This window comes from Pseudomyrmex gracilis, unplaced genomic scaffold (genome assembly GCF_002006095.1).
Source record: "Pseudomyrmex gracilis isolate BER0280 unplaced genomic scaffold, ASM200609v1 scaffold_19, whole genome shotgun sequence".
In the NCBI taxonomy this organism is placed as follows: Eukaryota; Metazoa; Arthropoda; class Insecta; order Hymenoptera; family Formicidae; genus Pseudomyrmex; species Pseudomyrmex gracilis.
In genome coordinates, this window is record NW_018020603.1 from 26,675 (window position 1) to 51,430 (window position 24,756).

Genomic DNA, 24,756 nt, shown 5'->3' on the forward strand with positions numbered 1-24,756 from the left:
TATTAATTTTATATATAAACATAGTTTATATATAAAATTTATGAAAATGTTTATTTTGTTTGAAGTTTTTTTTACGTTGAAATAATTTTTAGTTTATCTTTTCATTAACAGTGAATGCCATTTGTACAGGCTATCAAAGTCGCACTGAGTGCGATTTTTTAAATGAAATTCGCTGTGTAAATTTGATATATTTTCTGTTGTTTATTTTTTGTTGGTATTGATAGACAAAGTTTTGTGTTAAGCTTTGCAAAAGCGCAAACTGCGTTTATTTGTTGAGTTTTTAAAACAGCATAACTTGCAGAGTAAACAATCAGCTAGCGATCGAAGATCAAAACTGTTACATTTTTTGTTAATCATCAATGAAGTAACTGTATGCTATATAAAACATGTACTGTTTTACATTATGCATTTATGTATTGTATTTTTCTACACATATTTTTATAAAAAACTAGGATATATGAGATTAAACCAGACTGATTCGTAGATGTAACTTTGAACAATTTTCTATTATTTAGACATAAAATATACAAAGAATAAAACATTAACATTGGAACTTAACATTTAAGTGTTTTTTATTCTATTTTTTAAACTTATAATCTTAATAATTAAGCTTCATAATCACTAAAATAATACTTCATGGTGCTACAAAATAAATAAAATTATATGTACACGCACGAAATAAAAATCAAATGTGAGAACACATTTTAACTTAGCTATATAATTTGACAAAAAAATACTTATTAGGAGAGTTAATCATCTCGTTACTTTTTAGGGATATATCTAAACCAATTTGCATAAGCTCATAATACATGTATAAATAAAACTTAGTCAATCAATTGCTTACTTTTTTTTATGAAAAAATAATTAACACAATTATGATAATGCATAGACATTATGTAGTTATGCAAGTTTGTTATGAATATTCTCTTATTCGTTGATTTGCCTTTGAAATAATTGTCGGCACAATTCGTCTCTAAAATCTTTACCACGTCGATCATCAATTGGATTTTCATCTCCATCTGCTGCCGGGACATGATGTAACAACGCTTGCGCGTTCACATCGATATAGTCGTCATCTTCAAGTTGTTCCATGTGCTGCAAATCATCTAAATCAGCCATATTGTGAAGGACGCAGCAAGCGAGAATGAATTTGACGATGAACTGCATGTTCCTCAGTTTAAGAAAATATAGCTGCCTGAAACGCTGTTTCAGCACCCCAAATCCATGTTCCACAGAAACTCTGCATTGACTGTGTATGCGATTAAAATTTCTTTGAGCCTGCGTTAAATGTCCGTTATCCCGATATGGAGTAATTAATTGGAGAAGGCATGGGTATGCAGCGTCTGCAAGAAATATGCTTCCATCTGAAATAAAAGCACATTTATTTGAAGTTAATATCTAAGGCTGAGTAAATGTTCATACATATTTTAATTAAAATGAAGAAGAAAGTATTAATTAACTGTATTGAACAAGAAAAATAACATTTTACTAAAACACAATAATACAGTAAATAATAAATATGTAATAAATGATGCATTTCATACTTTGACAAAGTGCTGGCAAGTCTTCAGCCAAGCTAGAATTTGCAAATGCTCTTGCATCGTGCACTGAGCCAGGATATCCGATAAATACATCTAAGAATTTTTTTTGCTCATTAACTGCTCCCTGCATATGTACAGAAAAATAACGTTTTCTGTTAATGTAGGCTACTGGATCTTCGGAAGGTTTGTCAATACGGATATGTGAGCCATCAATACATCCTATAACAAAAAAAAAAACATTAAATGAGTTAACGTCATTGAATTACACAAATGTGAGTCCGGATCAAATATATCACTAGATAGAATTATTACCGATTATTCCTGGAAAACCTTTATTTTCTAAATAGTATCTCTGCGTTCTTTGCTTCTCCATCTCAGTCGGATATCGAATAAATTCATTCCTTACATCATATAAAAATTGTGTGACCCTCCGTAGCACCGATTCGAGAGTACTGAGAGAAAGATCGAATCTATCAGCTACATCCCTAAAGCTTGCACTTTGGTGCCCAGCAAACCANAGAAAGGTGAGAATGTGTTTTTCGGCTGAAATTACTTCAAATCCTCCATGTCCTGTACAAAAATATTGGTCAAAATTAATTCAAAATAAAGTCAAAAACTTTCAATATAAATATATCTAAAAAAACCAATACTTACTTCCCAAATTTCTAAAATATGGCCAATGGCTAAATTTTTCTACTAAACTCATGAAAANCGTTCTTTTTAAACGATAATGCATAACAAAGTCTCTATCTGTATACGTTGGTACTATATTTTCAATGTAGTTGGTTACACATGTCCTGTGTCTTCTTTGAGCAAAACCTTCTATCATTTCAACAATTGCATTAACAGCGATATCTGCAAATACAAATTACGTAAAATTCAATANAAATGCGCAAACTACTCAAAAAAATATGAGTTTAAAACGAACCTAATCTTTACAGATTGCAAAGCTTTTTGGAGATCAAACAAAATTAATCACATTTGTATCAATACTTACTCTCTATTTCGTCATCGTTCTCATCTATTCCAAATAAATCATTAATACCTGCAAAAGGCACAAGATTTTGTGCAAAAATGTCTTCNTTAAGTTCATTATTTATTATGATACGAATACCAGCAAACAAATTTTCGAGCGGATCCATGGCTTCGTTCCGATATTCACTGTCAGTACTAAAAATCTATACCTCACATCACATGTGCTATAGATTTCCAGTACTGGAAGTGAATATCGGAACGCAGCCCATATTGCTAGAGAAGGAGAAGTGCCTCAGATCGTTCGTGTCACTGGACGTTAGCGCACATGAACTTATCTGCCTCAACCGCCATCGTATTAGTGATCCAAGTGCTCTGTGGTATACATTGGAGCATGCGACCCGAACAAACCTTGTGTAACACTGGTCTAGTTTCCACCGAAACCCTCAATTCGGTTTCACTCCGGTACTGATCAAATTTAGTGCTCTGTTTCCATTGGAAGTAGAGTACTTATAGATCGAAGCGGAAGTGAAATCAGCACAATTTGACAGGTTTCCATCGACTTGAATTTGATTCTACGTCGCATTTGGTGTGAATTAATGCTTCGGTGGAAACTAGACCAGTAAAAAACGAACGCAACCATAGGGTGCTTTCCAACTACGTACACAGGCTACATCTTTCGAACATAACATACGTACCGACAAAAGTCGTTCGTGAACATGGCTACGTAGTTACTAATGTGCACCACCCATGAACATTGCGCTGGCTTACAGAACGGAAAAGCGATTACACATTCTCTCACAGGCCTGGCCGCTCTCAGTCTTCTTTCTGACCGCACTCAATAGTAACTGTGAACTGCCAACTGTCTCGCTATATGTTACACTACGTTTGCACTACGTGTCATCTTATGCACATACACGATCTTAATTTGCACTAACAACTGACAACTGTGACTTTTGATCTCTTCGAAATTTTTTCTCGAACACCTGCTTGTTTCAACAATTTTAAAAGTACATATCTGAAAGTATTCAAGGTATCGTCGTTTTTTTCTCAGTGTCTTTTTTTTTTGTTTGCTCGCGGCGAAATTAAAAGCTATTCAAGAAAGTTCGTTAAAAAACGTCAGCGTGTTGATAGATAATGAGTGCGGAAAACATATGCGTGTCTGATGTACCTGTTCCGCAATTGTTGTTTCGCTGTAACAAAAGCACACATTTTTAAATGATAATTAAAAGACTGTTATTATTGAGACAACTTTCGGTATCGGTGCTCAAAAATGTGATTTTCTATTCTGTGATTTCTGCGAGAAACTCACACATGTTTCGGTCGTGCAGTTATTATCATTACTGTTTGCAATAATAAATAATTTAAAACTTTAAGAATTAAATGAATATACGTACATATATGTTGTTTAATTTCTTTTTATTTATCAGTCATAAAAGAAAAATTTGTTAATGTTAGCAGTGCAGTTTACAGTTGAATTTGCATATGTTGATTTGTGTATGCAAAACGTGTGTGTGTATGTGTGTGTGTGAAAGAAATTATAAGTCACTGAATGTTAATTTTCTTCAGAAGAAGAGTTCAAGATTTCCAGAATTGTAGATACTAGTTCACAGAGTAGAGAGAAAGAATATAGTTTGCATAAATTACACATGTATATGTGTTGCACACATATATTTTTTTTTGTAGTTGTTGTGAATTAAGTACTTGAAAACTTTTAACTTATTACGGTTGTTGTTGATTTTCAGAATGCGGCAATTGAAGGGAAAAACGAAAGAGACGAACAAACAAAAGAAAGAAAGAAAAAAGGAATTTCTGGAAATTAAGCAAAGACTATTCACAGTTGTGTTGCCCACAATAGCTGCATTATTTGTGATAATAACAGCATACATTTATGTTAAAACCCGTCCAAAGGTTATTGAATATTGAAAACATATGCCACCTCTCTTTATCATTCGCTCATTGAAATAACGCGCCGCATACGTCGACAATGTATAAATTCCATTTGCATTTTTATGAACATATAAAAGATGGTTTCTGGCAGGCACATTCCACACTGTTTTCTCCAAAGAGTACTCTGTAATATCCTGGTAATAATTTTTCTACAAAAAAACTTATTTTCAACAACTACACTATATTTACAGACATTAGTTATTTTTAACTTGATAAGAAAATTATATTTTCAAGCTAAAAATAACATTAAGATGTAAGTAAGTATATTGAATGAAGCACAGAGAAATAGTGCAGTTTTTTACAAAAGCATCATAATATAAAAAGAATTAGGGAAAAAATGTACATTGCTATAATAAACCTGATTAAAAACTCAAATAATATATACACACATCACACATACATATATATATATGTAAATTAGTATTTATTTTCATGTCTTCCTTAATTATTGTTTATATCCATGAGTTAGTACGAACAAATATGATAAAAACTATCAGTATGTAACGAGTATAAAATTTTAGTATATAATATTTTTGCCGATCAAGTCTATATTTTGTATTGTAAAACAAAGAAGTTTATATATATGTATATATATATATATATATACACACACATACACACGTATATATATACACATATAATATATAAGTGTTTTACTAATTGTTGTTGAATCAAATATATGTAAAAACAGCATGTAAGACACTTAACTAATGAATATGGGTCCAAGACAGTATAAAAATATATTTGTTATACATAAACAATTTATAGTGTTTTACAGTCAATTTGTTCTCCATATAGCTGTAAGTTTTATGTTATATACATATATGTACTGCGTGTCTGAAACTTTTTGACACAGCTGAAATGTGAAGGTAGATCGAAGAGATCATTTTGGAACAAAAAAGTCGTATAACATTTTTTTAAATTTGCAATATTTATTAAGTTTTATTACTTAATTGATATATAAGCCAATAAGCGCGAAAGAAGCTAAAATCGGCTGAATTCTGTAGGCGTGTATAAAACTATGTGATTTTCAGAAAATCAATAAATCAATATCAGTTGATAGCGGAAAACGTGCCCGTGCCACATGTCGCTCGCTGCGTTGCTCCGCCTCTCGTTGCTAGGAGACAATCTTTCTCTACAATTGAAAATCACATGGTTTTGTATTTATCTACAGAATCCCGTCGATCGCTTCCCACGCGCTTTTTGGCTTATTCACGAACAAACTTAATTAAATTAATTAGTAATATTCATTACAAATTACAAGAGTAATAATACTTGTAATGAATATTACAATAATTAATATAATTAAGTAATGAATGTGTTGCTTGTAATATTACTTATAATATTCATTACAAGTTATGTAATGAGAAATGTTGTTAATTAATTATTTTGTACCGTTATTTTTAATTAATAAATTTATTGAATATTACAAATTTTGCAAAATGACTTTTTCGTTTGGTCTAATCTATCTTCACACTTTAGCTGTGTCAAAAAGTTTTTAGACACTATATAGAGAAAATATAAGAATTATCCGCACACTCCTTTAAAATAATAAAATAATTAATGAAAATATCTGTAAGTGTTTTTAATTAGCTACTTTTTCTCATTTTTTGTTAACAATCGCATTCCTTCGAAAGGAATTATACGTGTATACAATGTATGCATATTTTTACGTTCAGCAACTCAACAATTGCACAACGGTTGAGGATATTACTTGTGAGAAAAACACTATTCTTCAAAACTTATCACTAAAATTTGGGTTAAATATAAGATACTAATCACTCAACTGTTGTTATTTTTGAACGTAACTTATGTGCTGTAAAAATGTGCTGCAAAAAAGTGACATATGTCACGCTACATAGTATCGGATGCTAACACGTGGATCACAACCAATGGAACGCCACCACGTATTTACATCTCGTGTCACTGCGTATCATCGAGCATTTGACCGGCGTCGTCTATTGAAAAATTTCATTTCTATCAGTTATCATTAAGAAACTAGAATAATGAACTACGCCACGCATCTTATTATTTCAAGTTTAGCAACAATATTACTGTACATAAATTGTATTCAAGGTAATTTTTAAAATTAACTTTCTAGGAATGCAATTATCCATGTAAATATGCCTCTATAGGTTATATTTTGCTATCAGTGTGTTCGTCATGTATTGTATACTACTTCATTTTTATTGTTTTTTTGATAGGTTTTTACATATATATATAATTTATTTATTTTATTTTATTTTATTTTAGTTGTACATAAATAATTTGTATTTAAACTATTTATGTACAATAAGTTTTATATTCAATAAGTTGTAATTTAAATGTTATTAACATTTCCAAAACCTTTATCAAATTCCATATTATTATACATCTTTTTATGTATACCATAAACAATTTATATATGTTTAAAATCTTGATTATATTGCGCTTGCAAGTTATATTTATGTCAGTTTTATAACCGCGTTACATTTTATACAGCTAGACGTATGCATCATGTGACTTGTGGCTCTGTGATAAAGTTGTCAAATATGGAAACCAAAGTGAGATTACATTCTCATGACATAAAATACGGAACTGGCAGTGGACAACAATCTGTGACAGGTATTGATCGCAAAGAAGATGGTAATTCATATTGGCTTATTAAAGCAGAAAATGGAAAACAATGCACAAGAGGGTACGTTCTTGCAGTAACAACTATGTAGCTTTTACTTTATGATACAGTTCTGTCTGTATTTTGCAAACAGTAATATTAATACATGTATATATCTTCATCTTTTAATATGTAGTGAGAAATTTGAATGTGGAGGTACTATCAGATTAGAACATCTTACAACCCAGAAGAATCTCCACTCACATTATGTTAGTTCACCTCTGAGTGGAAACCAGGAAGTATCTGCATATGGAAATAAAGGAGAGGGTGATACTGGTGACAACTGGATACTACAATGTGAAGTTGATTTTTGGGATAGAGATCAAGGAATTAAATTGCAGCATGCTGACACTGGGAGGTGAATATATTGTTTATGAAATTATCAGATGTGTGCGCGTTTATAAATTTTAAACATACATATATAGACAATAATAATTAAGAAACTTATAAAATATAATACATACATATCTTTTGTATAATACATTTAAGAAACTTTTATATATGATATATATATATATATATATCTATAAATTTTGTGTTCTCAGATATTTAGCTGTTAGCGGTAGAACTTATGGTAATCCAATCAGTGGACAGATGGAAGTAATAGGATTAGATTGTTTACATTGTGACAAAAATCCTAGGCCTCACGCAACATGGTTGGTAGGGGAAGGATTATTTATGCATCCTAGTGATGTAATGGAACAGCATCGTCATCATCATACAGAATTATAAAACCAATTTTCATAGCTATAAGTAGCTCTTGTCTATACACAAATAAATACGCAAGTAAAACAGAAAAAAGATCAATCATATATTATTCTATCACAAAAGTAATGTCATGGAACTATGCTTCCGAAACTTTTTTTTTATGATAAAATATCAATGTTAAATTTTTGTTAAAAAAAAAAGAATTTTGTACAAACTGGGTATTACTTAAAATTTGTTGGATAATATATGAAAAAAGTGACATTGTAAGGTTGGAATTCAAAGGAAGTTTTTACCCTGCTTTAGCAGGCTTATATTACTTATTTAATTAATTTTTGTATTATTACATATTGCCACGAACATTCGCATATATGTGAGATTACGTATAATAATTTATATTAATATCATTTAGTACAAACAGTTTACACACAACGCTCTAAAAACTTTCAAAAAGTATAAAAAAACAATGATATTTATGTTCTACAGCGTGTTCGAAAGCGTAAAATGTTTTGTACATATTGCTGTTATATTTATTAAAATATAAATACATAATAAAGACGTAATCAGATTTTGTCTTTGATGTGCTCATCTCTCTTCTGCCTGTGGTTCGATATGTTTTTACACTTCCTTCAGTTCATATTTACCATTGATGTCTCTTGTACCTATGAGACCGTTGTACGGAAAGATAACGTTTGATAGACCATAGCTTCCAAATATTTCTTTTAGGCTTTGCTTTCCCGTTAAGTTCGCGTAACGTTGTTTGCCGGTCAAACAGCTGTGCATTTTCCAAATGCCGAGTACTAGACAAATACACAAAATAGACATAAGGGCATCGAATATTGTGACAAGCAGTATACTCGAGCCGTCTCTGGAATGCAGCAGTCTTGCCAGGGCGATCGGAAAGCAAAAGTTGAGAAATATGTTGAAGTAATCCGCGTCGTTCTTTACTATATGATTGATATTTTCGTACATGTAGGGCGCTAGTACGCACAATGAGTACAAGCACGTCAAGGAAGTGTAAAAACAAAACAATATAAAGTTGCCCATATTTTGACGAAGTATGCAAGCGCCTAGAAAGAAGCAATGATGGTCCTTGAAGTGGAAGCACTTTCGGCAGAAGACGCAGTGTTGCGTCGGCTTGCACATGTAACTCTGACATCTCTCGCAATGCCAGAATCGATAAGTGGTATTGTGAGCCGGTGGTTGCGTATTATCGAACTGCTCGAACTTATGATGCTGAATCGTCACGCTGTACAAATCACTCTGTACCTCTTTGACTCTCATTGGATTTGATTTATAGCTGATGCTGTAAACTGAGTACCAGTTCAGATACACTTGCGTGCAGAGAAATATGAAGATTGGAGAAATCTTTTGATTGATGTAAATTGTAATCACAATAACGAGCATAGTGCATATTAATGTCACTAGTGGACAACATTTTTTAATGATCTTCAAACAAATTTTTATATGCTGACCCTGAGACATGATGTTTTACAATATATAAATATATATCTAATATTGTTACACACACAAGTATGATTTATGTGTATAAAAACATTACACATGTAGTTTCCTTTTTTTTACGCAATTCCTATTCTCTTCAAACATTTTATATATTTACGTTTTTCTATGTAAACACATATAACAGATGTTCTTGTTTATGCGTTGTGTTTGATTTTTGTGCTGAAAAGTTATTTTGTTTTTTGTTATTATAAATACTATTAACTCACACATGCGCATTGTATAAAATTATTAATATATACTAATCGCGTGTGTTTTGTACTTCTAACGTACAAAACAGATTTTTTTGTTTACTAACCTCTTAGTCATCACCTAACCTTTATAAATTCTCTTACATTAGTTTTATTGATCCGTTTGAATCTGAAAAAATAAAAACTACTTCCAAACTGAATAATCTTCTAGGATTTCTGACATATGCTTCTCATCGTTTAAATTCCTGTCATAATACGATCATTACCGTTCCTGACATACGGACCAGGATGTTCAACGTCACTTGTGTGCCACATGTGTGATCACATTGAAAATCATTAAACTACTTATAAATTATTGTATAAGTGTCAAAGAGAGAAATGTGCAGAACTCGCCAGTAATATTTATCAAGCTTGACTTTAAATTTCCAATGTTCCTCAAAAGATAAGTTTTATCAACACGCGGAATTTTTTTTTCTCGCTGACGATTCCATCACAGTGGCGTCATCCTTTGAACTTTTTGATTTATCGAACAGCCTTCGTAAAAAATGCACGACTGACGAAAAATACTGTAAAACATTAATTATAAATTAAACAATGTCATTTTAATAATGAGAATTTATATTTGTACATGTATGATGGTAAAAGATAAATTTTTATGAGAATAAAATATAGATTATTATATATTGGATCAGATATGACACTATCAACAAATGGCAATATATATACATATATTAATTTTATACATATATTTATTCTCACTATAAAAAACAGCTAACTTTATATAATTCACGTGCTTACAACATATAAACAAAGTACTAGAAACACATCACAAAACAATGCAGATCTATGTGTGTTACAAATATACATACACAAGTAATAAAATAAAAATTAAGCGAGAAAAACAATTACATTTTTAATTACAAAGACTATTATGTATGTCTCTTTGTCATTGTTATACAAATAATGAAATCCTCAGTACAATACGTACAGAAATCTTTCTCTTAGAAAAAATACTATAATTATCGAGACCCTTGTTTTACATGTGTATGACAGTCTAAACATACCTAAAACTCAAGTAAAATATATAAACAAATAATATATTGGTCTTTGAATTCGCTCATCTTATATCAATTACCTCTCCTCTTCTGGAGATATAAACAAACACTTCTTCTTTTCTCCCTTTCCATTAGTTCTTTTTTAGTTGCACATCTCTTCTTGTTTCAATATAAGTTTTTTTTACATATCGTACATGCGTGTAAAATTATAAATGTGTATATAATAATTATTATGCTCCTCGCGATTTTTGTACATTTGTGTAAATAACAACGGTTAATATATATTGAGTATAACACTCTTATACGAAAATATCGCTAAAGTAGTTTATAACAATTATATAAATACTTAATAATAATTAAAATGTAATACAAATATAACACAGAACAAATTCTAAAAGAAAATTATACAAAGACATGTGAAAAAGACCAGCTTGATAATCCGATAAGGATGGAAATTTAAACGTACAATTACACTCGTAGCGTATGCGTTACATATTATACGCATTATCTTTCATGAGAAACACTTCAATTAGTACGTATTGCAAGTCCTAATCATTATTATGCAGAAATTGGAAACGTAATTTATATAAATAAATTGTGCATATGTCTAAAGTCACATGTATCGTATTTTGTACTTCTTTTTGTATAATTAAAAAAAAAAAAAAAAGAGGAATAAGTACATGCGACAAAGCTACAGCTTACAAATACATTTCTATATAAGGAAATAATTTGCTATATAAAATCGTGTAAAACTATATAAATATGTCGTATTGTATGATTGACGCGCGCGATTTACCAAAATAGATTGTAACGATATGATGCGACAGTGATATAATTTCAAAACTCTCAACAATGGAAAATGTAAAAAATATGCTTTTAGGACCCTCATGATATACATATATATATATATATACAGGGTGTCCCATTTTATTTGTGTCAAATCAACATTCTCTAAAAAAACGGTAGTTTACTTCGAAAAAAATTGGTGTAACAGTCAGCTATTAAAGTGTAGCCTACTACAAATCCATTCATTAATCCATAAGCTACAAGACCATTGATGTTGATGCAGTATTTACTTATAAGCCAATTCTGATTCTGATTTGACCAATAACGGACATTATGGCAATTTACTCTTGATCTTAATCATTAAAATTAATTTTATCTAAAACCATTACGTATAAACAAAAATTTGAGATCCCGATTTATTTGTCGACTAGCTCACTAATAAAAACGCAGTCTACGACAATGGTCCTTAATTCTTGTCGCAAAGGCGGAATAGATGGAATTTATGATCTCAAATATCACAATGCAAATGAACGTGGCACATGAAGACGTTCAAATTTATATTGCATAAGAATGGGTATTTGTATGAGGTTTTAATGTGACAATTTCTAACACACTTGACGTCGACAACGACGCTGTTTTTTACTACTTTATTTTTTGAACACAACGTTTAATTGGATTATGATCTGGATTCTTCTTTTTGGATGTGTAGACGCGAGCGTGTGTATCGAAAATTATTATTACTCGTAAGCAAACAATCATGTCTAATTAATTCGAAACTCAAACAAATCAGCATCACCTGTTCTCATTGATAGCTTATATAATTTTTGTCTGATACAATATTATTTTACAGTGAAACCTCGTTTACCCGAACCGATCGGGGGACAAAATAATTTGAATAGTTCGAGACCCAAACTCTATTATACGGACTCTCGGTTCGTAATTGAAGTTGAGCCTCAAGTTGTTTCGGATAAAGAAATTCGAATAAACAAGGAGGTTCTACTGTAATATTTTTTTTTTATATTTTTCTGTATCTTTTTCGTATTCTTCGAAATGTTCGCCGATTAAAATGGGACATCCTGTACATATACTCTATATTACGCGATCATGTCACAGTAGTACGCATTGCTCAATCGCGACGTCATTGACTGCCTTTGATGAAGCATTTTTATATTACAGTTTTCTTTTTAAATCTTGACTCTTTTATTACTCTGTTATTACTCTGTTCATAACTGCTAAAGACTAATTTAACGATATTCCTGTATAAGAGTAGTATGCTTCACCGTAGTTCACCAATTGGCGCATTTTGCGACCATAATTCATCTATAAATCTGTATAAAGCATCGCTAACAGCTACCTGTAACAGAAAATTACAAGATATGTGTCAAATTACAAGATATATGCAGATATATATAACAAAAATCGCCTTATTTTGCAAAATAACAAGTTTTTAATCCAGTTACACCATGAGAAATCTATATCTTTTTAATAATTTAATTTTTGTTATTTGGAAGTTTTTACAAAGTATTCTAGAATCGTTTGATCTCACCTTATATGGTGTGGGATTTAGATATCTTTTATGATCGTTACGCAACGTATTGAGAGATTCTTGTACTTTGTTACGAATTTCTTGCAATGTGGGTAGTGGTTGACACAGTTTGCCGTCCTTCCAATACATCTGCAATTAACAAGCAAGTTGTCTTAATAAGACATTGCTTTTTGTACAGTATAATCCATGTACTGTTACTATGTAAATGTATGTATGCATATATGTAAATCTATTGCAACGGTGATCACTGATATGTAAAACAGTCACTATATTGTATCTTACTTAGATCAAAACAACACGAAAAGTGCACGCAATATAACATAAATTATACCTTGAGTAAAGGTTCCACTCGAGATGGTGTAACGTTAGCCCTTTTTGTTTGCTGAAACGGATGCCTACAAAGAACCGTTTTCATCACTTGCGGTGATTCTTCGGTCGTTTTTTGCAAAAGATCAATCAACGCGTAACCATCTGATCCGTATAATCTATAGGCATCCTTCCTGCCCGGTATCGTGACTTTTCCGACCTCTTGACTGAGCTTGATTCTCGGCTCGCCATTGATCTCTACCATTTTATAGACACAACCCAGTGCTGGTTGCCTCTGACACGTCACAAGATGCGTACCAATCCCGAAGCAATCGATTTTGTGGTTCTAGAAAATATTTACACCCGGTTACGACAACATCCGTCAATTAACATTCACGATTCGCAAATCTACTCGCACCTTTACCTGCTCGTTCAGGCTTATTATGGTCTCTTCGTTGATATCATTTGACGCGCAAATCGTCATTTTTCCGAACCACGGTATGTTGTACTTGACGGCAAGTTTTTCGAAGGTGTCCCTTGCTATGTTACTGAGATACGCCAGATCGCCACTGTCGATTCTGATTCCAATAGCTTGGTACCCCAAGTCGTTCAAAGCTAACGCTACAGCGCAGAAGTTTAAGAGACCACTCCTATTCGTAACATATACATACATATTTGTGAAACCAGATAAGTAAAATAGGTCAATGATAGATCATCAAATGATTATGTGTCAATATAGTATGAATATCACGATCAGCGTTTTGGTTGCTAATATATTTGCGTTTTTGTGATATGTCCCTCTTGCACAACAATTTAGATATTTTAACATTTTAGCACATAAAAAATTGGCAGCAAAAGTTTCTAGTTCAAAAATATACGTAAGCGATTGTGTGTGTGTGTGTGTGTGTGTGTGTGTGTGTGTGTGTCAAAACACATGAATGTGCCCATATTTGTTGATACAATAGTAAAGGGCAGAATTGGGATGGGCACTATATAAGATAACAAATGTAACTAACAACTAGATTCTAGCGACAAATAAATCTTGACATTTCAATTCTAGCTGGCATGTCATGAGAATAAAATGATCTTGCAATTGTTGCCTATTTTACAGAATAATTTTCCTAGTATTATTCTCTTCAAATAAAAAAGGCATAACAAGAAAAAAGCTGACATTATTACTCTTTAAAAACTGACAGTATTACTTTTTAATTGTTGAACAAATATTTATGAACTTTATATACATATAAGTCAATTAAAAAGTAAGATCTTAGGAAGAGCCGGATAGAGAGGTAATGGTCCAAAGTATTATTTTTCCAGCTTAATACCGTTTATTAAAACGTTTCGACCGTTGCTGCAGTCGATAGAATTTAAATAGGTAAAAATTTGAAATTTTTAGATATTTCATGTCAAACAGTAACACCAAAATAAGAAATTATGGATAATTTACAGAGTATTTGAATGCGCTGTGATGTCATCTGTCACTGTCTAAATTGAATGTAATTGTTAAATGGAATAAAATACTTAGCTATAGTCACAAAAAAAAAAAGACATTAAAACTGTCCGAAGTAAAAATTCTTTTCAATATCAATGATTAATAATCAGTATTAATTGATAACGTGTGTCTAAACAGTTATTCCACACCAATTGTGTAACAGTTCCTTTGACAATATTTTAGATCACCAGATAAACTGTAAATAACATGTTTTGCAATAACAGGAATAAGCATGACCAACCGTCAGAATCAAAACAGATAACAAATATTTGAAGTTCTTTAAATCTCTTTATCAAAGACAGATAAACGTCATCCAATATCGCTCCGCTAATTAAGGTCATTGACTTTTTTTACATGCTTTTTTTACAATATCTCGGATATCAAACGTTGTATTGATGTTCTTCGTCTACAAGTCTTATAAAAAATGATTAGTTCAAGAATCTTTTATCTTTCATTTCCACACTGTTTGACATAAAATATCTAGAAATTTCTAATTTTTATCTTATTGTCGTATTATAAAAATTGAGGACGACCACAACGACGAAATGTTTTAGTAAACTGTTGTATAAAACTAAGAACATATTTGGACTAATATCTTTCTGTCTGGTTTTCTTCCTGGCTTTACTTTTTACTGACTAAATATTTAAAAAATCTCGTCTTACTCAATTTATATATATTTCTTTTTTTATTTATCAGAGATTTTGAAACTACAAATTTAGGTTTAATTATTAATTCTATAAAAGTATTTACAAAAACTGATTTATATCAATTATGACACTGTAAAACAATAATATACAGTTTTTCATAAAGCAAAAATGACAAATGAATATTGGAAGAAAAACGAAATTTTATTCTGCAAAACAGGCAAACGAAGTGATATCGTACCTCACATAGAGCTCGCCCAATTCGCCTCGTCTTAAAAAGCCATTCTTGTGTAGTTGCGAAGTTGGTTCTGATATAAATGGGTTGTTTCTCACGCCACTTTGAGCGTGTGTATTGGACCCGTTAGTTAGAAGTTTATTCTTTACATTTAGGCTAGCCACTTGTGCCTGCCCCTTGGCTGACGCTTCAATGCTACAAACACACTCCTGTTAGGCTACGGTGTGCATACCGCGTGACGTCATGTCTGCTCGCGATACCGCTGACGCAAGACTAAATTTACGAAGTTACCAATAAAATCAAATAAGAAATATACTTCTGTCTCATTGAAGTATAAATTTAACTTCAATATGTGACAACTGTGCTTTTTATTTAAATAGACGAGAAAATGACACGCAAAAAATAGAAATGTTAATGACACGCAAAAAATAGAAATGTTAATTAAAAACACTTCTTTGTAATCACATACTGTGCGCTATTTGTATTTTGAATGCCAATACACTCGCTATTCTTGAGCAAAAATTAAACTTTAAATATTCTGTGCATGTGCGTAGCGTGACCATAAATACAGGACATTTATATATTAGCGGTAATTTGTTTGTATGCAATAAGCTATGTTTCAAAATATACGTGCAATATAATTTAAGAGATTGCTTTTGCTTCGTATTTTGAATTTATCGAGAAATCCCCTTGAGAGTTTTATTTATCATTGTTATATATCTTGTACTTTTTATGCTATACAAACGTTATAATTATCAATAAATTTTATATAGACGCACTATATATTATACTATATGATAAAAGTATATCAATTTATATGAGTCTATCTACACCAAAAATAAAACTTAATCAACACAAATAAAATATTTCGCGCACAAATTTTTAACATTAACATTAAATTAACTTGAACGTACGTCGAAAGAAATATAATCAGAGCTACACATTTTCTTTAGAAAACAAACTTTCTATTTAAATAAAGATTGGAATATTGAACTATGTGTGCGACACAAAGTACCTTTTAACGTCATACGTGTCGACGAGAGCGGCGAATCTTTCTGGGAAAGCAACAGCGTAACTGATAAGAGCTGCTAATTCTCCGCTGGACGCCTGTGAGGCTAGAGCTCCCAAATCGTCGGCGATAGTCTCACGATGCTTGAAAGCAAGTTCCAATAAATCTAGAGCATCGCCCGTCTCTTTGTGCTCCAACGTCTGCGAGAGAAATGGGTCAATATTGTTTTTTCTTTCGTTTATTCTCCCTAAAGAATATTGATGTTTATTTTTAATCGATAAAGAGAGAAACGAGAATTCTCGTCAAACGTGCTTACTTTTCCTCGCAAATCGCCAAAACCGGTGAAAGATGTGATGTACGCGTGTGCATGCGTGCCGCATACAGGTATGTTAAACAATTTTCCAGCCAACACATTACTAGTTCCATCAAATCCACCTGTAACATTGTAAACCATTTTAAATTTAATTTTCTCATAATTTTATTTTTTTATTTCATTTCTATTTTATTTTCATTTTGTGCGATACGCTATTAAATTTTGTCAATATTTATTATATAGTCTACACAAGAAACATATTCATTCTATATTTATTGTTAGTATATAGTATATACATATATGTAAGTGTATATACGTCACATGACCTCCTAAACTGTTACTCATTATCTAGGCAGTACCACCTGGTACTGAATGGAACAGTATTGATTGATTCAACAAAATTGTTAAGTATAGTGTAAGGGTGATAAAGTGGTACCAGACACCTGTCTATCATTTACTGCAATGTATTATATTGCGATGAAGTGTACATATATAATTCTGTAAGCTTTCGATATTTCAATTAGATTTAATATAACGTGAAAATCGGTTCAGGATTATAAATTTCCACATAAATATATAAGAACTATTTATATTTTATTAGCAATCTAATACTTAGTAAATAATATATTATAGCAAAAATTACATTTTTTTACTTTCTATATTGCGCATCTTCATAGTTCAAATCATTACAATCTATTGCACAATTCTTATAGAAAATTTTTTGAACGAAATGATAATTTATTGTGTCTATAATAAACTCAGGAATCATTTTAATTTAAGCTTAAAATAAAACAATTGCACATCTGATAGAATTCATCTATATTGACATTGATTTCAATAAGAAGCAAACATATATATGTACAATAATAATAAACAAATGAGATATTTACCAACATAGCTGTATTTAGATGCGCTTAATCCTCCATCGGGACCTTGTGCTCTTCGAAGACCGAATTCTAGTAATCGTATGTTCTTTCCGGCAGCCATGCGATACCTTGCCGCATTAGTAGCCATTAAGCTTGCGTAATTCACCAGTGTTAATAGAGTTGTTTCTAGAAGCTGTACCATTATTAGCGGTCCTTCCACTCTTATCAATGGAACTCTGTAACAGAAAAACACATTTAAATACACCACATCGAAATATTTTTTCTTTCATTAAGACTAAAATTAATTCTCTCTCTACCTTGGAAATACAACAGATCCTTCATCTATAGCATATATTGTAACATCTCTTGCGGTAAGACTCTGCAGATAATCGAAGAATTTTTGGTCTACCATAGGCATAGTTGATTTCAGGTACTCGATATCTGCAGTACGAAACTAATATAATTTGTTTACAAGAATTTTGAAATAAGTAACAAGTAGCTTTTTGTGCTATACAAACCACTTGGAGAATAATGGAATTTATTCAAAAACTTTATGCATTCCTCAAGACCGGCAAAGATTGTGAATTCTCCTTGGAAGGGATTTTTACGGAAGAATAAATCAAACACAGCACAGTCATTCATTTTGCCGCTCTTCCAATAAGCATAAGCCATTGTTATCTGATACAAATCTGAAAGCAAACATTGTTCTTCATAAAGTATATCACATTCTACACTTGTAACGTATTCATCATAACAAATAGATTTTTATTAGCACTTGAAAAGACTCTGTTTTACTTTTTAAATAATAATAATATATATATGCGGTTTATAAAGATAAACCGCATATATATATTTACCACATGTTTCTTCATGCATGTAAGTAAATAATAAATATATGTATATTATACTTGACTTATATATTTAAATTGTCAACTAAGATTTTGTTATTGACAAATGGATTAAAAAAAAAAAAAATATAAAAATCACTCGCGATCGCGATCTATATCACGCGTCCAGAACATATACGTGCTGTTTAAAAACATATTTACATATAAAAATATCTATTCAATAAAAACATTGAAGACTGTGAGAAACCAACACGGAGCATGATGTAATTAAAGGATACGAACGAAAGTGAAACGTGACGTGCCTCACGTACCTGTCAACAGCGGCTGAACCACGCCGTTTTGCCGCGAATTGCAGCACGTTCTGCCATCCTCATCCGTTGACATCTTGCTCCGAAGTTGATGGACAACGGCTACTTTACGAGAATTCACTGCGAGTGCTGAAAATCTATTGATATATATGTCACGCGAACTATGTCTAGATTTTTAGTATTGAAAGGCAATATAACGCGAAACGCGCAATCAAGCAATCGGTCTCATTGCACATTCGCTGTGTCATTAGTCTCTCTATTTCTCTTTTTATCTTTCGTCTTTCTGATGCTTATCTCAGTTGTACTTTGCACTATTCTCATATACACTCTATAAAACAGAGCGCGCGTTACAACAGATTTGCCGTGCAAGTAACCTTCACCGAATTCACTTTCTCTATGTAGTACAGAAGAAAAGTACATGTACAACAACAATCCAACGCAGTCATCGAATCATCACAATGCTCTCGTCATTTGCATATCATGATATAAAGATTCTTCCACGCCGATATACATCCTCGATCTCAAACGAGCGCTTGACCTGACGGGGTCAATTGATTCAAGTCGAGAAACGAGTAGCGAATAAAATAAATATAAAGTATACGCGTTTGTGTGTTAGAAAGAGAGAGAGAGAGAGAGAGAGAGAGAGAGAAAGAGAGAGAAAGAGAACGAGACCATAAAGTGAGACACAAACCTCGCTGCCGATTCCGGCGATGATCGCACTATCGCGACAACAACGCCGACGTGCTAACATCAACTGGCGTTCCCCGACGCGAATCGCGGTGTAATATACAATCGGCCGCGGGAATCGATAGGGAATGTTTCAAGGACGTTCGGCGCCGTTGGCACGGCCTGTTACCCTCGCCGCCAATCACCGCGCCGTCTCCGTCGGAAATCAACTAGACGTTCGCGCGTTCGAGCAAAGATTCTCGTTTCTTCCCGCGTTGAATATGATTTTTTTAAAAAAATTGTTCATTAGGAGAGAGAGAGAAAGAGCGTGCGTACACATGCCGCGGCGATATCAAATTATCTTCTTATTAGGAGAAAGTTAATCGAGTTCTTCGGAAAGTTATTTTCAGCGATGTATGTAAGAATCTTAAAAAATTATCTTCTCTTCTTTTTTTTGTCTTCTTTTTAAGAGAAAGTCATTCGAGTTCTTTGGAAAGTTCTTTTCTAAGCAATGTATAGGACAATATATTTTTCAATAAACATTTTACACTGTCGGTTCTGAAACGAGAGTAGATCTAAAGATATGTTTTGAATTTTATACAAAAGACGCGCGTGGAAACTAAAACAAATATTTTTTTCTTAATTTCTCTTTGTTTTTCTTTGTTTTAAAGTGTGAGATGTTCAATTAATTTGTAATTTAAAAAGTCAAACAAATGTAATTTGCGATTTAAAAAAAACATTTTTGTTTAATTGTTGATTTTTCACATTAGGAATATTCCATTCATGTGGAATTGTCACATATATATATATATTTTTTTTTTTTCTAGTAGCTGCGTCTCTGCTCTTACACGTAAATACACAGTAAAAAAAAGGTAATTTTAACATTTTTTGCATGTTTCAGGAAGTCCATTCTAAATTTTACTTTAAAATAACTCATTCGTTGCGAGTCACTTATTGACAAACTAGTAAAATCAAATACTTGACACAATATTTTACATTTATATTTGTTATTTTGACCGTAAGCGTGATGTAAAAATAACATATAAGATAATTAAAACTACACAAAACAGTAGTTACAGTAACTCGTAAAAAATGTTAATAAAACATTTTAGTTTGTACAATGTGGGCAAAGATTTAAAAAATTTTTTTAGTATGTTAAATTGACTTCGAGACATCTAGATTAATTGAAATCATTGTGTTAAAAGCACTTAAACAATATTTCATTTTTAAATGACATGCAAAAAATGTTAATTTGTGAAGTTAACATAAATTTAACACGTGAAAAGATTTAAAAAAATAATAACATATCAGTATTATGTTAATTTTACATTGAAGTAATAATCAAAACGTCGTAAAACATAAGAAAAGTTCTACATTTTGATGCACAATTTTTTACTGTGTAAGTGACGACTATCGTACTTATGTAGGCGCGTGTATCATCTTTATGTAACAGTCGAGATAACGCGTTGCTTCTCGAACCTAATGTTTAAAGGTCATCTGTTATTAACGCAATAACATGCCACATTTAAGAGGATTTAAACTGACGATTTTAAAAACATACAACAATTGCGACAATTGCGTGCGCGCGCGCGCAATCTTTTAATACGTAACCCGTTAAGATAATCGCAGCAAAGTAATGTGCGAAAGTTTGAGCGAGAAATTTTCTTCGTTGTTCGCGAGTACGCAGCGCGCAATTCGGTTCGTTGAATAGAGTCTGTTACTTGTGCTACATCGTGCTCCGCTGAAGAAGATATAAATATATACAAGCTCTCATCTTCTCTAGCGCTTGTAAATAGACTTGTTGTATACGTGGAATATCATCGGATCTATCCGTGTGTCTCACTTCTGTATTTCTAATCCTCTGCGCGAATGTTGTATTTATTTCCACAAATACAAATATACATATGTGTTTATATACTAGATAAGTGAACGTTAAGAACAACGAAGGACAAATGTATATTTTACGAGTTAAAACTTCGCAATGTGTGACTCACTCTTTCCAATTACTGAAAATGCTGCGACATTAGAACTTTTGACAAATTCAGCATTGCACATAATTGTTGAATTACAGCATTGCAGGGAAAGAAAAACTTGTTAAATCGACCGTATCTCTCGTGTTGATATACAATATCTATGTACGATATGATATATGTTGTTATATAATTCGCAGTTTCTTCTAAAGTGATATAAACAACAGCGTGTACATATACCGCGCGCGAATCTTCAAGAATCGCGGATCAAACACCGCGGCGAGGTAAGTAGGCAATAACAGTGCCGCCTGTACGTTTCCAGCGCGATAATTAGCTAATAAGTTCGACTAAACAGACATATCGTTAGGGGCAACACGTTACCGCAACCGACGATCGACGCACTGCGGCAATTCTTTTCTTCGTCTTTTGAGAGATACGCGAATAAAAAAAAAACAAAAAAAAAACAAAAAGAAAGAGACGAAGAAGCTTTCCGAGTTCGACCGAAATTTATGCGATGAAGAAAAAAAAGTGTAGGAGCAGCAGGATTTCACTTTGCAAACCGCGTGTTATTTCTCCCACGAGGAAACGCTACGTTATCGTTAAGTAAAGAAGAAGCTTCAGAGAACTTCGTCCCGATGAATCAAATGTCTCTGCGCCAAGTACACGCGCCACTCGAATGTGCTCTTTCTCTCTCTCTCTCTCTCACATATATATATATATATATATATAATAAATCCTTCACAAACTCAATTTCTTATCTTTCTAACAAAATGTATTTTACACATAACTCTAAAAACATTTGTTATATTGTACTATATAAAAATCTGTCCCTACAAAAACTATTCTACAAAAAACTAATATCAAAAAAGTGGCGCCAAGTGAAATTGTTACATACACCACATACGTTACACATTATTACATTGTTGTAAACTATAAACTTAAAATACCAAGTAACTGTGAATGAATGTTGTGTGCGTGTGTGTGTGTGTGTACACTAGTATATTATAAAAATATTTTATATAAATCTCTAAATATCTAAAATCTAAAACACAGAGAGAGGACTTATATATGTACAAGATGCTTCAGAAATAGGTGACCAAAACTTTGACATCGTATTCTACTCTTCTTAAAGATAAAAAGAAGGTGATATACTATAAACATGGATTTGAAAATCTCTTACTTTTTGAGATGTAAACGCTTCTTGTTTGTGAGATTATATTTTAGAAATTCTTGTAACTTATTCGAAGACATTGTTGAAAACGGATTTCCTGAAAACAACAAGCTGCTTCCAATATGGGTGATTTGCTTTATCAATATATTTACTAAAATTAAGAAAAAGTGGTGACAGTTCTAAGTGTGATACCTATGATCTTTGTAAAATTTCGAGGTAAACAAAGATCGTTTCTATCTAAAAAAGAAAGGAAGACTTCCCGAAACCTATGTGTTTAAAAATATAATTCTTTTTTCACTCTTAGAGAGAGTAGAATACCAAAGCTTCGCCGCGCCTATTTCTGAAACACTCTGTATATTAAATATATCTTACCATACATTATTGAGAAAACTCAACACATTAGACATTGCAAATGACAAATAGCACAAAAGAAAAAGCTTAATTGAAATAAAAGATTTGTCATGCAAAAAACTTAGTGTGTTGCCGAACTTCTTACAAGTTTCTATAAAAACTCCAAGTGTGCCTAATCGGATCCGTTATTTAAAAAAATTCTGCAGCGCTAAATTTACATTGATATTGTTTTTGTTTGACGAGTATTCTCTGTATTTTCCTCGTTTACCAACTGTTATAAACTATCTGTCGGTATTGTTAATGATTTACTGTCGCGTCTCTCGCGTCTTGTTTGTTGCTCGCCATTTATAGAATCGTTGATGATAAAAGTTATAAAAAAAAGTTATAAAAGTTTATGTATTGTATTCCTCATCAAATGGTGCAAGTAGGTACGAGCTCTTTATCTGTTAGATATGAGTTTCTTAGAATCAATGACGTTAGATTTATGAGACTTTGAGTTATCTGCCGCAGAAATTGCGTTTCTCGCGTCTGACGGATAGAACTGGCTAATTATGTCCTCGCTCTACGCTTGCCAATATGACGTAAAAGTGATTTAAGTGAGCGACGTTGTCTGCTGATACGCAACACGGATTGGTCATTGAACCTGCAATTTTATTTAAGTATTAATCGATCACAATTTAATTTGCCGTTCTTTGTTCACGATTGCTTTGTAATTCTGTGTTCCGTTAGAAGGAGAGAGCGCAAACGAGAAAGAGAGAAAGAGAGAGAGAGAGAGAGAGAGAGAGAGAGAGAGAGAGAGAGAGAGAACATATATTACTACTTATACAAAAAAAAATATTCATGACATACAGTCTAAAAATACAAATAGTAAAAATGATAAAATTAATAAAACTTCGTACACCACATATTTACGATAATAAAATAACTTTTGGAGTAAAAAATATATTATTTTACAAAATATGTAGAAATTAAGTCAGCTTTTACCTGTTCAGTTTTCATTCGTAATGCGCGTATATTTTTTGCATGTGCACGTACATATCCAGATAACTAAAACTGAATAAGCATATTTTGCAAAGTCTGCAATGACACATTATGTCGGTAGAATGCAGCCATCGGACACGATCTGTTATCTCAACTAGTGTCGACGGAAAAGCAGAAAAAAAAAAGAGAATATAAACGTGTTTTACACCGCGATGCAAATATTGTTGCGTCAATCGGGCAGAACTTGCTGAAATAAATGTAGCAGATTCGAAGCATAACGTGTTTATATTGTCTTCATTTATTTCTATATTTTTCGTTGTGTTGCATTTCCTTGCATTTCCGTGCCTATGCAATTCGCTCATGTGAGGACAGAGCTGAGTGGAATCTGCGTGCTGGCATACTGCTATCATTTGACTATCCGGGATATGTAATACACACTTGTTTACGAGAGTCAATTTCCTTGGGAGAATTGTTTGCCGGTAATCAGTGTTAACTTTCCGCGACGCAGAGGATTCTGAAATTGCCATGATCAAGAATATTTTCGATGTGTCGCAATTCTAGGTTCTTAAATTAGCTGCGATAACGTAACTGTATATTTTATCTTATTTTGTTTGTTTTTTATTACAAACAAAAGATTTATTTGTTTGCGCGAAGATATATATTATGTCGATGTTGC

At 32.2% G+C, this 24,756-nt stretch overlaps 4 protein-coding genes across 8 annotated transcripts; 1 reads left to right on the forward strand and 3 right to left on the reverse strand.

Annotated features, from left to right (window-relative positions):
• Positions 1-38: 38 nt before the first annotated feature.
• Positions 39-2,906, reverse strand: LOC109851714 (putative nuclease HARBI1). The gene is made up of 6 exons (XM_020422048.1): positions 2,656-2,906; positions 2,539-2,586; positions 2,196-2,396; positions 1,854-2,111; positions 1,545-1,760; positions 39-1,364 (listed from the first exon to the last, which is right to left on the reverse strand). The coding sequence occupies exons 1-6, from the start codon at positions 2,681-2,683 to the stop codon at positions 928-930; spliced, it is 1,188 nt and encodes a 395-aa protein (XP_020277637.1). The 5' UTR covers positions 2,684-2,906; the 3' UTR covers positions 39-927.
• Positions 2,907-6,362: 3,456 nt separating this feature from the next.
• On the forward strand, positions 6,363-8,389 carry LOC109851671 (stromal cell-derived factor 2). The gene is made up of 4 exons (XM_020421970.1): positions 6,363-6,539; positions 6,945-7,140; positions 7,253-7,474; positions 7,662-8,389. The coding sequence occupies exons 1-4, from the start codon at positions 6,470-6,472 to the stop codon at positions 7,846-7,848; spliced, it is 675 nt and encodes a 224-aa protein (XP_020277559.1). The 5' UTR covers positions 6,363-6,469; the 3' UTR covers positions 7,849-8,389.
• Positions 8,390-8,415: 26 nt separating this feature from the next.
• On the reverse strand, positions 8,416-9,327 carry LOC109851670 (palmitoyltransferase ZDHHC22-like). The gene has a single exon (XM_020421969.1). It carries the CDS (start codon positions 9,304-9,306, stop codon positions 8,440-8,442), a length of 867 nt encoding a protein of 288 aa, XP_020277558.1. The 5' UTR covers positions 9,307-9,327; the 3' UTR covers positions 8,416-8,439.
• Positions 9,328-10,421: 1,094 nt separating this feature from the next.
• On the reverse strand, positions 10,422-19,717 carry LOC109851682 (nicotinate phosphoribosyltransferase). Of its 5 annotated transcripts, none has more exons than XM_020421995.1 (12): positions 19,633-19,717; positions 18,945-19,070; positions 18,304-18,474; positions 18,103-18,226; positions 17,810-18,021; positions 16,923-17,041; positions 16,613-16,806; positions 15,604-15,792; positions 13,645-13,876; positions 13,252-13,572; positions 12,921-13,049; positions 10,422-12,728 (listed from the first exon to the last, which is right to left on the reverse strand). In XM_020421995.1, exons 2-12 carry the CDS (start codon positions 19,015-19,017, stop codon positions 12,651-12,653), a joined length of 1,842 nt encoding a protein of 613 aa, XP_020277584.1. In that variant the 5' UTR covers positions 19,018-19,070; positions 19,633-19,717; the 3' UTR covers positions 10,422-12,650. The 5 variants fall into 5 exon arrangements, with proteins under 5 accessions (XP_020277584.1, XP_020277585.1, XP_020277583.1 ...); XM_020421996.1 differs by having other exon boundaries at positions 13,651-13,876; positions 18,945-19,078; positions 19,633-19,715; XM_020421994.1 differs by having other exon boundaries at positions 18,945-19,078; positions 19,633-19,715.
• Positions 19,718-24,756: the final 5,039 nt, after the last annotated feature.

Bases quoted from the DNA above. Each gene is read 5' to 3' on its own strand.
- LOC109851671 (XM_020421970.1), top strand. From the start codon at position 6,470: ATGAACTACGCCACGCATCTTATTATTTCAAGTTTAGCAACAATATTA. The intron at 7,141-7,252 runs GTACGTTCTTGC...TTTAATATGTAG, and splicing joins GGAAAACAATGCACAAGAGG to TGAGAAATTTGAATGTGGAG. The intron at 7,475-7,661 runs GTGAATATATTG...TTGTGTTCTCAG, and splicing joins CAGCATGCTGACACTGGGAG to ATATTTAGCTGTTAGCGGTA.
- LOC109851670 (XM_020421969.1), bottom strand. From the start codon at position 9,306: ATGTCTCAGGGTCAGCATATAAAAATTTGTTTGAAGATCATTAAAAAA.
- LOC109851682 (XM_020421995.1), bottom strand. From the start codon at position 19,017: ATGTCAACGGATGAGGATGGCAGAACGTGCTGCAATTCGCGGCAAAAC. The intron at 18,022-18,102 runs GTAGAGAGAGAA...TTTCTGTTACAG, and splicing joins GGATCTGTTGTATTTCCAAG to AGTTCCATTGATAAGAGTGG. The intron at 12,729-12,920 runs GTGAGATCAAAC...TTTCTGTTACAG, and splicing joins TAAATCCCACACCATATAAG to GTAGCTGTTAGCGATGCTTT.